The 14,107-nt window shown below is 35.6% G+C and overlaps 1 protein-coding gene across 3 annotated transcripts in view; it reads left to right on the forward strand.

Annotated features, from left to right (window-relative positions):
* Nucleotides 1-14,107, forward strand: part of tnca (tenascin Ca) — a 96,281-nt gene that overhangs the window by 38,038 nt on the left and 44,136 nt on the right. For all 3 annotated transcript variants that reach the window (XM_073840770.1, XM_073840772.1, XM_073840771.1), the window contains 7 exons: nucleotides 1,215-2,528; nucleotides 4,239-4,502; nucleotides 5,454-5,569; nucleotides 8,680-8,833; nucleotides 12,185-12,454; nucleotides 12,561-12,746; nucleotides 13,740-13,829. In XM_073840770.1, coding sequence (XP_073696871.1) covers nucleotides 1,215-2,528; nucleotides 4,239-4,502; nucleotides 5,454-5,569; nucleotides 8,680-8,833; nucleotides 12,185-12,454; nucleotides 12,561-12,746; nucleotides 13,740-13,829 — 2,394 coding nt within the window. The remainder of the gene's footprint in view (nucleotides 1-1,214; nucleotides 2,529-4,238; nucleotides 4,503-5,453; nucleotides 5,570-8,679; nucleotides 8,834-12,184; nucleotides 12,455-12,560; nucleotides 12,747-13,739; nucleotides 13,830-14,107) is intronic.

A 14,107-nucleotide genomic window follows, 5' to 3' on the forward strand; every position in this document is an offset into this window, starting at 1 on the left:
CGAGGAGGTAAAGTGCCTTTTATGAGCTCTTTGTGAGTTTGCAGGTGGGGAAAATCAAGTCATATACTGTACATGCAACAATGAACGTGCTTAATCCAGCAGATGGCATTAGGTGTAGTCGACTTAAAGGGATAGTTCACCCAAAAATTACAATTTTATGTTTATCTGCTTACCCCCAGGACATACAAGGTGTAGGTGACTTTGTTTCTTCAGTAGAACACAAACAAAGATTTTTCACTTAAACCGTTGCAGTCTGTTAGTCATATAATGGCAGTCAATGGGATCCATGGTTTTGAGAGTCAAAAAACATACACAGACAAAACCAAACCAGTGTTTACAAAGTGAACATGCAAAGAAGGTCAAATGCCCTTTACAAAAAAAAAAGGTAAAACAGCGATTTTGAAGTTGAAGGATAAAATAAGATGAGATTTTTTCGACATAGCCTAACTGTCTTGAACTGAAATCCAGGCAGAGCTAGACAAGACGAGCTCAGGATAGTTGGACATTGCGGTGGATTAGAGGTAAAAAATTATATAAATACTGTTCAGTTTCTTGCACAGATTGATCGTTTCATGTCTTAGGACCTCAGTGAATCATCACGAGCCGCAGGGTTTAATTTGGTTTTGTCTGTGTATGTTTGACTCTTGAAGCCATGGATCCCATTGACTGTCATTTTATGACTGACAGACTGTAACGGTTTGAGTTAAAAATCTTTGTTTGTGTTCTACTGTAGAAACAAAATCACCTACATCTTGGATGCTCTGGGAGCAAGCAGATAAACATCAAATTTCTGGGTGAACTATCCCTTTAAAGCGGCGATGAGCAAGACCGATCAGTGAATGGGTACTTTGATGTCATACACCAGCAACGCTGCTTTAAGTCGAACGCACCTTTTCGTTTTGTTTGTAAAGTTCGGTGATTTCCATCACGGAATATATGTCATTCAACCCGACCAATCAGGTTGTGAACGTATCACTATGCCTTTAGGTTCAGTATCTTAAGGTCGTTAAGTGTGAATGCCAAGCGGACCAGGACCAAATGTATCATTCTCCTTTTTGCTCCGGAACGAACCGGACTACAAGTGTGAACACACCCTAAATCTCAATTTGAGAAAACTGACCCTATTGCTGGTTTTGTGGTCCAGAGTCACAATTGAAAATCACACATTTTAGCAAAAGCATATTTAATTTCTTACGTGTCTCCTAATTGTATAGGTGTTATAGGAACAAAGCCCTTTTGCAGCGACCATGGAAACTACAGCACGGAGACCTGCGGCTGTATCTGTGAGCCCGGATGGAAGGGCCCCAACTGCACCGTTCCCGCCTGTCCCGGAGACTGCACCGATCAGGGCCGCTGCGTTAACGGAAAATGCGAGTGTTTCGATGGCTTCACGGGTGAGGACTGCAGGGTCGAGACCTGTCTAGTTGACTGTGGTGAGAACGGCCGTTGCGTTAACGGAGTGTGCGTTTGCAACGAAGGCTTCTCCGGGGACGATTGCACAGAGACGGATTGTCTCAACAACTGTTTGGGACGCGGCCGCTGCGTTGATAGCGAGTGCGTCTGCGACGAACCCTGGACTGGATTTGATTGCTCCGAACTCATCTGTCCGCATGACTGCTACGACCGCGGGCGATGCGACAACGGGACGTGTTATTGCGACAAAGGCTTCACCGGAGAGGACTGCGGGGTGGTCGCTTGTCCAAACGACTGCTCTGGAAGAGGTTTCTGCATCGACGGGCGTTGCGTATGTGATGCTGGCTACTCCGGCGAGGATTGTTCCAGCTTGACCTGTCCGAACGACTGCAACCAAAGAGGGCGCTGTTTCAACGGCGTGTGCATTTGTGAAACGGGTTACTTCGGAGAGGACTGTGGGAAGCTTTCTTGCCCAAATAACTGCAACGGTAGAGGGCGCTGCATCAACGGGCGCTGTGAATGCGACGTCGGATACCAAGGCCACGATTGTTCGGAGTTTAGCTGCCCAAATGATTGCAACAACCGTGGGCGCTGCGTTAATGGCCAGTGCGTTTGCGAAGAGGGATTCGGCGGTGAGGACTGCAGCGTCAAAACCTGCCCGTCGGATTGCTACGGCCGAGGCCAGTGCGTCGATGGGAAGTGCGTCTGCTTTGCAGACTTTACTGGGGAAGATTGCAGTGAATTGAGCTGCCCAAACAACTGCCTGAACCGTGGACGCTGTGTTGCGGGCCAGTGCGTTTGTGACGAAGACTTTACCGGAGAGGACTGCAGTCAGAGGAAGTGTCCCAATGACTGTCTTGGCCGCGGACGCTGCATGGACGGACGGTGCGTTTGCGAGGAGGGTTTTGAGGGCCTGGATTGCTCCGTTCCCACCTGTCCTGCAAACTGCAATAACCACGGCCGCTGTGTCAACGGGAAATGTGTCTGTGACGAGGGATTCACTGGAGATGCCTGTGGAGAAAGAAGCTGTCCGAATGACTGCAGTGGCATTGGGCAATGCGTGGACGGCCGCTGTGTGTGCGATGAGGGCTACATTGGCGAGGATTGCTCAGAAGGTAACTGATTTATTTACTATATCATTTATATACAGGGGTGCACATAAGTAGAGTGCAGATGCACATGTGTGACCAAAAATAAAAAATGCACTGGGTAAATTGTGTGCACCGGCATGGTTGACAGCTTTTAAAGAGTTAGTTCAACCAAATAAGGCATCCTAGGTGTATATGACAGCAGCCCGCCAAAATAAAAGCTTGCTGTTTAAAAATGTTGAAAATTAGTTTTAAAAAAAAGGGAAAAAAAAAAAACGAAAATGTAAATGTTAGCATTGTATTTTTTGAGTCTACTATAAAATGATTGTATTTTCATTTAACAATTATGACACTTTATTTATTTAATTTATTATTTGATTTTAAAAATGAACCAAAATGAGCAATAATGTGCACCCCTGTTTATATACTATATATTAATATTTATTTTTAATTTAGTAATTTTAATACATTTTTGTTACAGTTTTATTCATTTTATTGTTTTTTTGGCATTTAATTTTTTTTTTGTACAATTTTGGAATGTATTTTTTAATTCAGTTTTAGTTAAAAATATATTTTTTTCTTCATTTGTTGTGAAATTAAATAAACATTTAATAGGCAATGTTTTTCATTTTAATTTAGTTAATTTTAATGTATTAAAATGACTAAAACTGAAATAAAAATGTATACAAAAAATACTAAAACTGACAAAAAATATATATATAGTACATCAGTACTAAAATAACACTGTTAAACTAAATTAAACCCAGTTAAACTAAGAGTTTGCAAAATAAAATATTAAAGCAGTTTATTTTTATATTTTATTTCAGTTAATGTTATTTTATTTCAAGTAACGATATTTTTTTATGTTTTTAGTTTTAGTTAACAATAATAACTAAGCAGAGCATTAGTTTTTCCTTAGTACTGGTAATGCAAACACTTTTTTCAAGTTTCAAGTGGCTGTAAATTAGAGGGATAGTTCAGTCAAAAATTAAAGTTCTATCGCCCTCATGTTGTTCTAAACCTTTCTTTCTTCCAAATAATACAAAATGAGATGTTATGCAGAATGTTTACAGACTTTTCGATACAGTCAGTAAATAAAAAGCAAAATAATACAAATCAGCATATTAGACTAATTTCTGAAGGATCACGTGATACTGAAGACTAGAGTAATGATGCTGAAAATTCAGCTTTGCGTCACTGGAATAAATTTTATTTTTTAATATATTCAAATAGAAAAGTGCTATTTAAAATTGTAATAATATAAAACTGTAAATATTGTAATATTACAGTTTTTACTGTATTTTAGAGCAAATACATACAGCCTCGGTGAGCAGAAGAGACTTCTTTTAAAAACTTTAAAAACCTCCTACATAAAGCCATTTTAGATCCATCTTTTTGCTCAGGAAAGTGCTGAACATGCTGGATTTTTGTACTTTGACAGCAAACTCAAACCATATGTGTGCCTGTGAAGTCCATTCGCTTTATATAGTGGCCCATTAGTGGTAAAGGTCAACGCGGACAACAATTAAATCCATGTCAAAAGGTTCAAAAACTGCTATTAATAAAAAGCCAAAGTTAATTTACTCAGTGTAGCTTGATTCAAAGTTCTCAGCAGTTTGACTGGATGTTTCCCAGTCACCGCAATGGAGACACGGACAATTTTCCTACTACTTGGCACCAAAGATCACTGGTTCTCTCAACATCTGTGACGTAAATGACCCATAATATCTTTCCCAGTCTCGCCACCGGAAGACCTGACCGTCACGGATGTGACCACGGAGAAGCTGAACCTCACATGGAGGAACGAGATGCTGGTGACTGAGTATTTGGTGACGTACGTCCCGACTTCACCAGGCGGCCTGCAGATGGAGTTCCGTGTGTCTGGAGATCGTACGTCTGCCACCGTCGCAGAGCTGGAGCCGGGAATCGAGTATCTCATCAACGTCTATGCCGTCCTCAACAATAAGAAGAGCGTTCCTGTCAGCGCCAGAGCGGCCACATGTATGTTAACATGCTCTGATCAACATCACACAAATGCAATCACTATACAAAACTGGTAAAATGTATATTTATAGACACATATTAAACTTCAGTTTTTGTCTGACACTGCAAATGTGGTTGGTCTCTTACAGTTTTGGCATTCTCATAATTAGGATACCATCATCTAGGATTTTATGTTTCAATTAAATTAAGCAGCCCCCACTTCTTATCACTATAATATCAAAATAGTCTAGTTATTTTTATATTGTCATTCTTGCATAATTATAGATTTTTTTTATTATTATACATTTTAAGTAATTTAAATATTTTTAATGAAATAAATTTTATTTTATTTATTTTATTTTATTTGTAATTTTTTAATTTTTTAAATTTAATTTAATGTAATTTGATTTATTTATTTATTTATTTATTTTATTTTATTTTTAAATAAAGTCAGACTTTCCTTTTTTTGTCAGAATTGAGAGATCTAAACATGTAATTGTGAGTTATAAAGTAAGAATTGTGAGTGTATATCATGTAATTCTAAGAGAAAAAGAGTCAGAATTGTGAGAAGTCGTAATTACCTTTTTTTGTATTCAGTAGTGGAAACGGGCAAAATAATTTTTAATTAAATATTTTATATATATATAAATATAATCTTGGAATTAATCTAGATTAATCTAGATTGAAATGGCTAATTGGAATTCTGCCGAAGGCATTCAAGATATGTGTGTATTATTTTATAATTCCAAAATATTTTTGCACTTAATTTAAATTAGAAAAAAAAAAAAAAAAATATATATATATATATATATATATATATATATATATATATATATATATATATTTTTTTTTTTTTTTTTTTTTTCTAATTCTGTAAAAAGCTGTCATATTCAGACACTGAATATTGCTAATAAACATCATTGAATATCATGGTACACTACTAAGTAACCTGTGTTTTTTTCCTTACAGATCTGCCGCAGCCTGACGGCCTGAAGTTTAAATCCATCAGTGCTACATCTGTGGAGGTTTTGTGGGATCAGCTGAACTTTCCGTTCGACGGCTGGGAGCTCATCTTTCGCAACATGGTAGTTTAATGGGAAATGATGTTGAAGACTCTTATCTAGGCAAATAATTAAAGGGGACACCTTTTCAGAGCGAGCTATTCTCTTGCATGTTCCTTTAAATGCTAATGAGCTCTGCTTGCCCCGCCCTCTCTGCAGTGGGATGATGAGCCGTAATGTTTACTTTAACTGCATTTAGCCTCACAAAAAGTGAGTTTTGCATCCAGTGAGCACTTTAAAGAATTCAGTCGCATCTGTAGACGATGTACATTGTCTGTGACATTACATATCATATTGCAAAAAAAAAATGCTTAGAAAAAAACATTTTTTACTTTAAAAAATGTACACGTGGTATGGAATGTGTTTGTCAAAATCTGATTTTATAAACCAAAAATCTAGCTAACCAAATCTAATCGGAAAAAAAAACATGAATGAGACAAAACAAAATAACAAAATGTCAGTTTTTTTTTTCTTCACTTTTTTCCCATTTGTTTAATATGGAAGCCTGTTCCCACCACAGAATAAAATAGTAAAAAGAAAAAGGTTTTTGGGGTTTTTTAATCTCACAATTGTAACTTTTTTTCTCAGAATTGTGTGATATAACCTCACAATTGTAAGAAAGTCATAATTGTGAGATTTACTTGCAAATGCAAGTTTGTATTTTGAAATGCTGATTTTTTTTCTCAAAATTCAGACCTTTTTTTAAATATAAACTTGCAAATCAGAAAAAAAAGGGACTTTATTTCTCAGAATTGCAAGTTTATATCTCGCAATTCTGACTTTATAACTTGCAGCTGCGAGTTTATATCACGCAACTTTAAGAAAAAAGGCAGAATTGCAAGATGTAAACTCGTAATTGTGAGAAAAAGTCAGAATTGTGAGATAAAGTCACAATTAACTTTTTTTAAATTCAGTGGTGGAAATGAGCCTCATATTTACCCAGTTTAAAGGGTAAATATTAAACTATAATTTTTTAAATTTTTTTGATTTTCTTTTTAATTTTGTAGAATTTTTTTATATTTAAGTTTTATATTTTTTTAGTTATTAAATTAGCAGGATATTTATTATATTATATTATATTTATTTATTTATTGTTGTGCTTTTACAGACTGCATCAAACAAATAACACTATATTATATTAGTATAATATAATATACAATAATCACATTATTACAAACCTATCAAGAAAATGGCAAACAAATTTAAACAATTTATGTTTAGTGAATTGTTTGCATGTAGGTTTTTTAGTTAATTAATTGTTTTAATAAATGTGGAAGAATTGGATATGTATTTATTTATTTTGCTCGTTAGATTGCCAAAAAATGCTAGAATTTGAGACAGAAAATACAACAAAAACATATTTTTGGATGCCTTACTAGTCAAAGGAATTTAGGTCAGTTTCATTAACTTCATAAAAACATCTTCCCAGGACATGGAAGCAATTCAGAGCCATGTTCACGAAGTGCTATAAAGCAAAGCTCAAGAAAAGCGTTGAAACACTCTCATCAGTTTAATGACTGACAGTAAAACGAATAGTAAAAAATTTATCTCAGTACCAGCTGGTCAGCCTTAAGGTCAACAGATTTACTGCGGTAAGATGTTCACACGGCGGTGTATTCCTATGGCGGGCCTAGGTGCCAGGGTTATACGCTCATGCTGCTTGTCTGTCGTATTTAAAACAGAGTAATGGATAATTTAATCACTGTTCATTATAACGATGTGAAGGGGCATTTTCTCCATTTGAGTCAGAGCTACAGGCGGCCATGAGCTCAAGCACTCATTTAAGGAGCCATTAAAAAGAGCCATCCTTGAACTATAAAGTCTCCATTAAGACTCATTTTAATGGTGCTCCAGAAATCCCAGATGTTTGAACTTACTGCTCACTTTTCAGAGCTGTTGTTTCATGCCACCAGCATTTAGGAAACTGTTAACATTTAAATGCATGACACGTTTTCCCTGTCGTATCATGGCTGTCAATAATGGGGATATAAATGCAGACTCTGAGCAACTAATATTGGAGTTTTGTGACTTTTAGTACATCAGTGTTAGCTTTGAGTTTATCTAGATCAGTGGTTTTCAACCTTTATGACTCCAAGGAATTAAAAAACATTTTTTACTTAGAATTTCTTCTCAATATAAGATTTTAGAATTTCACATAGCTGCAAACAATGTATTCTTTATAAATGTTCCCATGGAGTTTCAAGATTGTATTAATATATATACTATATACTCATGTATACTCAATTTCCCATAGAGTTTCATTTTAATTGCCTTTTAATTCATCAATTTTATTTGTTTGGGCTTATTTTAATGCATGTTTTGTCTCATTAAACCATTTTAAGTTTTTGAAAATTATTAAAGAAATAGACATTTTATGTTTAGAGAATTATTCATTATAAAAATAAATAAAACTATTAATCAATGCTTGTTTTGTTTTATTTATGTAATTATTATTATAATTATTATTGTTATTTTTTTAGTTAGTTTTGAGGTCATCTAGATTTTATAACAGTTTGATTATGTTTTAGATATATTCATAAAGAATTAAGTTGAACTTTGGAAAAAAGAAATAGACATTTATGTTTAAAGAATTGTATATAAAATTAAATAAAAAATAGAGTTTTTATTAATTTTAATAAAAATTAATAAAATAAAAATATTTTTTATTTTATTTTAATTGCCTATTATTTTATATGCATATTGTATGTCTAAAATCAATTTGAGTTGTTTTGGCTTATTTTAAATGCTTGTTTTGACTTTTTTAAATCCTTTGTAAGTATTTGAAAATTATTCAAGAAATAGACATTTATGTTTAGAAAATTATTAATTATAAAAATAAATAAAATGAATTACCACTTGTTTTTACGTTTCTCAAAATTACTGAAGAAACAACAATACATATTTAGAAAATTATGTTTGCATATAAGAATAGAAGCCAGTTTAGTTCAAGCTTTTTAATTATTATTTTTCATGATTTTTTTATGTTATTATTGTAGGTATATATAATATATAGGTCCTCTATAATATATAGCTCCACTTATCTACATATTCTCCTAAATACATTACAGGTTTTGCTAAAACAATTAACACTAAAAAAAGCTTAAATGCATGTTTCTCTGTTTTCTCAATAACAGAAGGAAGAAAACGGGAAGATCGTGACCAATCTGACACCTTCCCAGACCAACTTTGAGCAAGCGGGACTGGGGCCGGGACAGGAATATGAAGTTACTTTGTCTGTCATGAAGAACAAGACCAGAGGACCCGAAACAAGCTCGACTGTAGTTACAAGTAATGCACCTTCTCTAAACTAAACCTTTCCTCTTGTTTATTGTCTGTGTCATGATCCCATTTAAATGTTGCAGTAAATGCTGAAAGCATTGCTTTTGATCTGTCTGGTAATTGACTGGAGCGTTCAGCTTAATCTACATCTGCTAAACGGCTCTAAAGTGTCGGAAGTTGAAGGTGAAACTAGCTCAGCAGTGAAGAATGTGAAGGCCTCCTGTTTGGAAACGCCAAAAAGTATAGGGGCCATCATTTAACCTTATGAAACATCCCGCGTGGGCCGGCCAGCGGGGCTTTAACAGCCCAATTCAGTGCTTAACCGTGAGAAAATTGGACGATCCATGTCTCTGGCTTGACATTTACAGCCTCTGCAAACACAAGACCCGTGATAACAACCAAGAAGGCATTTTTAGTTGCAAAAGGCCTTTGATTTCTGACAGTAGTTAGTGTGGTGCTCCATTTTACTGCCTGTGAAAGAGCTCAGATTTCTAGATTTGAAGATATCCATCATGAATTTGTGCTTCTCGGTGCATTAAATCTTATTTACTGCATGAAAGGATTTTGTAGACATTGAATGACTTTAAAAGAGCTAATCAAGTTGATAAGTGTTTGCTAAGTCAAGCATCACTGTGATTTTTGCTCAGATATAGAGTTATTAATTTGAATAAACCCTTAATACTAAATGTCAAACTGCAAAGTTATTGCAGTGCATATTCACAACTCAACTTCTTCTTAATGTCATTTTAGTGTTCATGATTTTGGGCTTTTCTAAACAAATGAATATATGTCTGAGATTAGCCATTTTCATAAAACATGGCAAAATAATCGTTATATTAAGGATTATTACTGGTCCTTAATTATTAATGGTTTGTATTATTATCAATGTTGAAAACTGCTGCTTCATATTTTTGTACAAACCGTGATGCATTCTTGTTCAAAAGAGCATCATTCATTTATAATAGAAATCTTGAAATAGAAATGTTTTTCCCCAAATGTTTGAATGGTAGTGTATCACTGTTTCTACACAAATTCAATTTTTTTTGACAATCACATCAATTGTCATTTTATATACAGTTTTTATATACATTTTATATAAAGTTTACATCCCCCCATTTCAAAATCTGCAAAATGTTCATTGTTTTATCAAAATAAAATGGATCATGCAAAAGTTTACATACACCTGATTCTTAATACTGTGGTTGTTACCTGCATAATCCACAGCTGACCTCAACTGTATATATAAATTTTTGAATAGATTTGTGACAGTTTGTCCCTTTTAAAAGCTCTTTTTTCTTCCTTGCGTTTTGCGTTGAAATGATCTGAGATTTTAGTTACAGGTGCTTTTACATACATTAGATATATTACAAATGGCTTGTGTTTCAGTTTCAGGTTGCAACTAAACTTGCCTTGCTTAATGAAAAAAAAAAGTAGTGTTTGCAGTGTGGAAACTCATTTTTGCATCAGCCCGAGCTCATAATTGTCTAATTGCATTAACACAGATGAACGATTAGATTGATTCCTTACAGTTTTTTTTTTTTTGCCATTGCGTATGCATGCAGTTCTGTTGCACCCACTGACTCTATTTTACGTGAAAAAAAAAAACAAAAAAAAACTAACAAGATATTTTGACCTTGCAATCCCTGCAGAATCAATTATACATTATTGTATTTTTTTGGCTCATATTGGCTCACATTAAACAAAAACCCACCAATTCACTATCTCAACAAATTAGAAAATTTTTATTTTTAGTGAATTGTTGGACTTCTGGAAAGTATTCATTTACTGTATATGTACTCAATACTTGGTAGGGGCTCCTTTTGCTTTAATTACTGCCTCAATTCAGTGTGGCATGGAGGTAATTAGCCTGTGGCACTGCTGAGGTGGTATGGAAGCCCAGGTTTCTGTGACAGTGGCCTTCAGCTCATCTGCATTTTTTGGTCTCTTCACTGTAAAAAACGATTTGTTGTGTGCCAAGTCCTGCTGGAAAATAAAATCAGCATCTTTAAAAAGCTGGTCACCAGAGGGAAGCATGAAGCGCTCTAAAGTTTCTTGGTAAACGGGTGCAGTGACAGGTTTTCAAAAAACACAGTGGACCAACACCAGCAGATGACATTGCACCCCAAATCATCACAGACTGTGGAAAATTAACAGTAGACTTCAAAAGCTTGTGCTATGAGCTTCTCCACCCTTCCTCCAGACTCTAGGACCTTGGTTTCCAAATGAAATACATCTGAAAAGAGGACTTTGGACCACTGGGCAACAGTCCATTCCTTCTTCTCCTTAACCGTTGTCTGTGGTTCAGGAGTGGCTTAACAAGAGGAATACAACAACTGTAGCCAAATTCCTTGACATGTCTGTGTGTGGTGGCTCTTGATGTCTTGATCCCAGCCTCAGTCCATTCCTTATGAAGTTCACCCAAATTCTTAAATCGATTTTGCTTGACAAGCCTCTCAAGGCTGCGGTTCTCTCGGTTGGTTGTGCATCTTTTTCCTTCCACTCAACTTTCTGTTAACATGCTTGGATACAGCACTCTGGACAACTGTCAGATCAGCAGTCTTCCCCTTGATTGTGTAGCCTAGTGAACCAAACTGAGAGACCATTTTGAAGGCTCAGGAAACCTTTGCAGGTGTTTAGAGTTGATTAGCTGATTGGCATGTCACCATATTCAAATTTGTTGAGATATATTGAATTGGTGGGTTTTTGTTAAATGTGAACCAAATCATTACAGTTAAAATAATCAGAGACTTAAACTACTTCAGTCTGTGTGCATTCAATTTATTTAATACACAAGTTTCTCAATTTGAGTTGAATTACTGAAATAAATGAACTTTTCCATTAGAGGATGGATACCCGAGCCGAGCCCGACGGTACCCGACGGAACCCGACGGGTCGGGCCGGGTTCGGACAGATATTTAGAAAGGATGCTCGGGTTCGGGTCGGGCTCGGTCACCTCAGCGCGATAGTGCGCCCGTGTTATAACGGCGCTTTTTGCCCAGTGTGCACTGATGCTCTCATCTGTTGACATTTCCGTACGCTTTTTTTTACAGTTGTTTAATAAAAGCGGGCTTTCCACACAAAAAAGTGCATGTGTCATTAGTATGAGTGAAAAAAAAGATTTTAACTGTGTCGGGCTGGGATCGGGCTCGGACATAAATATCTTAATGCTTGTCGGGCTCGGGTCGGGTTCGGTTACTGCTCTGTCGGACTCGGGCCGGGCTCGGACAGAAAAATGCGGCCCGATCCGCACTCTATTTTCCATGACATTCTATTTTATTGAGATGCACTGTATATACTAAGACAACATTATTTTAACTCAAAATAATTACAAGTATAACCACTTCGCTCCTCTTGCTGCAGAAATCGATTCTCCAGAGCAGATTGATGTTGGCGATGTGACTGACCGGTCTGCAGTGATCTCCTGGCCCAGTCCCGTGGCTGAGGTGGACGGGTTCAGGGTGTCTTACGGGCCAAGCACAGACCCGTTAGTCCATCGAGATGTCGACCTCCCAGCCACAGATACGCAGTACAGCCTGGAAGACCTGAAACCAGACACTGAATACAAAGTGTCTCTCAGTTCAAAGAAGGGAGACGTGAGCAGCGAGCCCATCTTTGAGAGCTTCACCACAGGTAGGAACGCCCTACAAACTAAATATTTAGTTGTCCTGGAGTTTCTCCTAAAGATGAACTTAAATCCAGGGTTTTACTGATGCTGTGATGGATTTGTGTGTCTCAGGTCTGGATGCCCCCACTGAGCTCAAAGCTGTTGATCAGACTGAAAACAGCATCACACTGGAGTGGAAAAACAGCCGGTCAACTATCGACGGATACCGTATTAAGTACGGCCCGATCGCAGGAGGTGCTCATGGTGAAGACATGTTCCCTAGAAAAGCAGGGGAGACAACGTGGGCTACAATTACAGGTAAGCATTAAGAATTGCACTTTATTTGCTAGTTGCAGTGCAAAAAATTATGTTGTCTTCAGTATTTTGGTCTTGTTTTCCAGTAAAAATATCCAAGCATTCTTAAATAAAAATACATTTACTTTAGAAGTACTTAAACAAGTCTTGTTTTCTTTAAAAAAAAAAAAAAAAAAATCATGCTTGAATTAAGTCACACACATTACACTGCTGTTCAAAAGATTGGGATCAGTAAGATTTTTAATGTTTTTTGAAGAAGTCTCTTATGGTTATCAAAGTTCCATTTATTTGATAAAAAATACAGGAAATAAAGTAATATTATAAAATATTATTGCAATTTAAAATAACAATTTTCTATTTTAATATACTTTAAAATGTAATTTATTTCTGTGATGCAAAGCTGAATTTTCAACATCATTACTCCACTCTTTAGTGTCACATGATCCTTCAGAAATCTTTATAATATGCTGATTTATTACTTTTATAAATAAATAAAAACAGCTTTTATTCAAAATATTTATTCTAACATTATAAGTCTTTGCTATCACTTGTTATCTATTTTGCAGATCCTTGCTGAATAAAAGTATTAATACAATCCTGAAAAAGTATCACAGGTTCCAAAAAAAAAAAAAAAAACATTAAGCAGCAGAACTGTTTCCAACATTGATAATAAATCAGAATGATTTCTGAAGGATCATGTGACACTTAAGACTGGAGTAATGATGCTGAAAATTCAGCTTTGCATCACAGGAATAAATTCTATTTTAAAGTATATTAAAATATACAAGCCAAACTTCAGGGTATTTATTTCTTTAAGAAGGTGCACTTGCAAGATGCAAAAATAAAATCCTGTAATATATGTTTTATTAAAAGAAACTCACATAACAAGTGAAAATATTCACACATGTTCACAGAAATGTTCCCATTGTTTCTCTGCTTGAAAATGCATTAGTTTAGTGTTTCATCTGCTGGATTAACGGATTTTGTGTGCCATAGGCCTGAAGCCTGGAACGGAGTACGGCATTGGAGTCACAGCGGTTCAGAATGAAAGAGAGAGTGAGCCAGCGACCACCAACGCACTGACCGGTAAGACCAGCTCTCTTTATATCAGCTACAGACTTTTACTGTGCAAAAGTTTCGGATTACTATGTTGTTGCTGTTGTTTTTTTAATATTAAGAATCTTATTCAGCAGGGAAAAAGATTAAAAAAAATGGAAGTAAATGCATTTATAATATTACTAAAGATTTCTATTTCAAATATATGTTCTTTTGAACTTTTCTATACATGCAACTGTTTTTAATATTGATAATAATCAATAATAGCAATTCAGCATATCATCATGATTTCTGAAGGATCATGTGAC

The sequence above is a fragment of the Garra rufa genome, chromosome 5, assembly GCF_049309525.1.
Source record: "Garra rufa chromosome 5, GarRuf1.0, whole genome shotgun sequence".
NCBI lineage: Eukaryota > Metazoa > Chordata > Actinopteri > Cypriniformes > Cyprinidae > Garra > Garra rufa.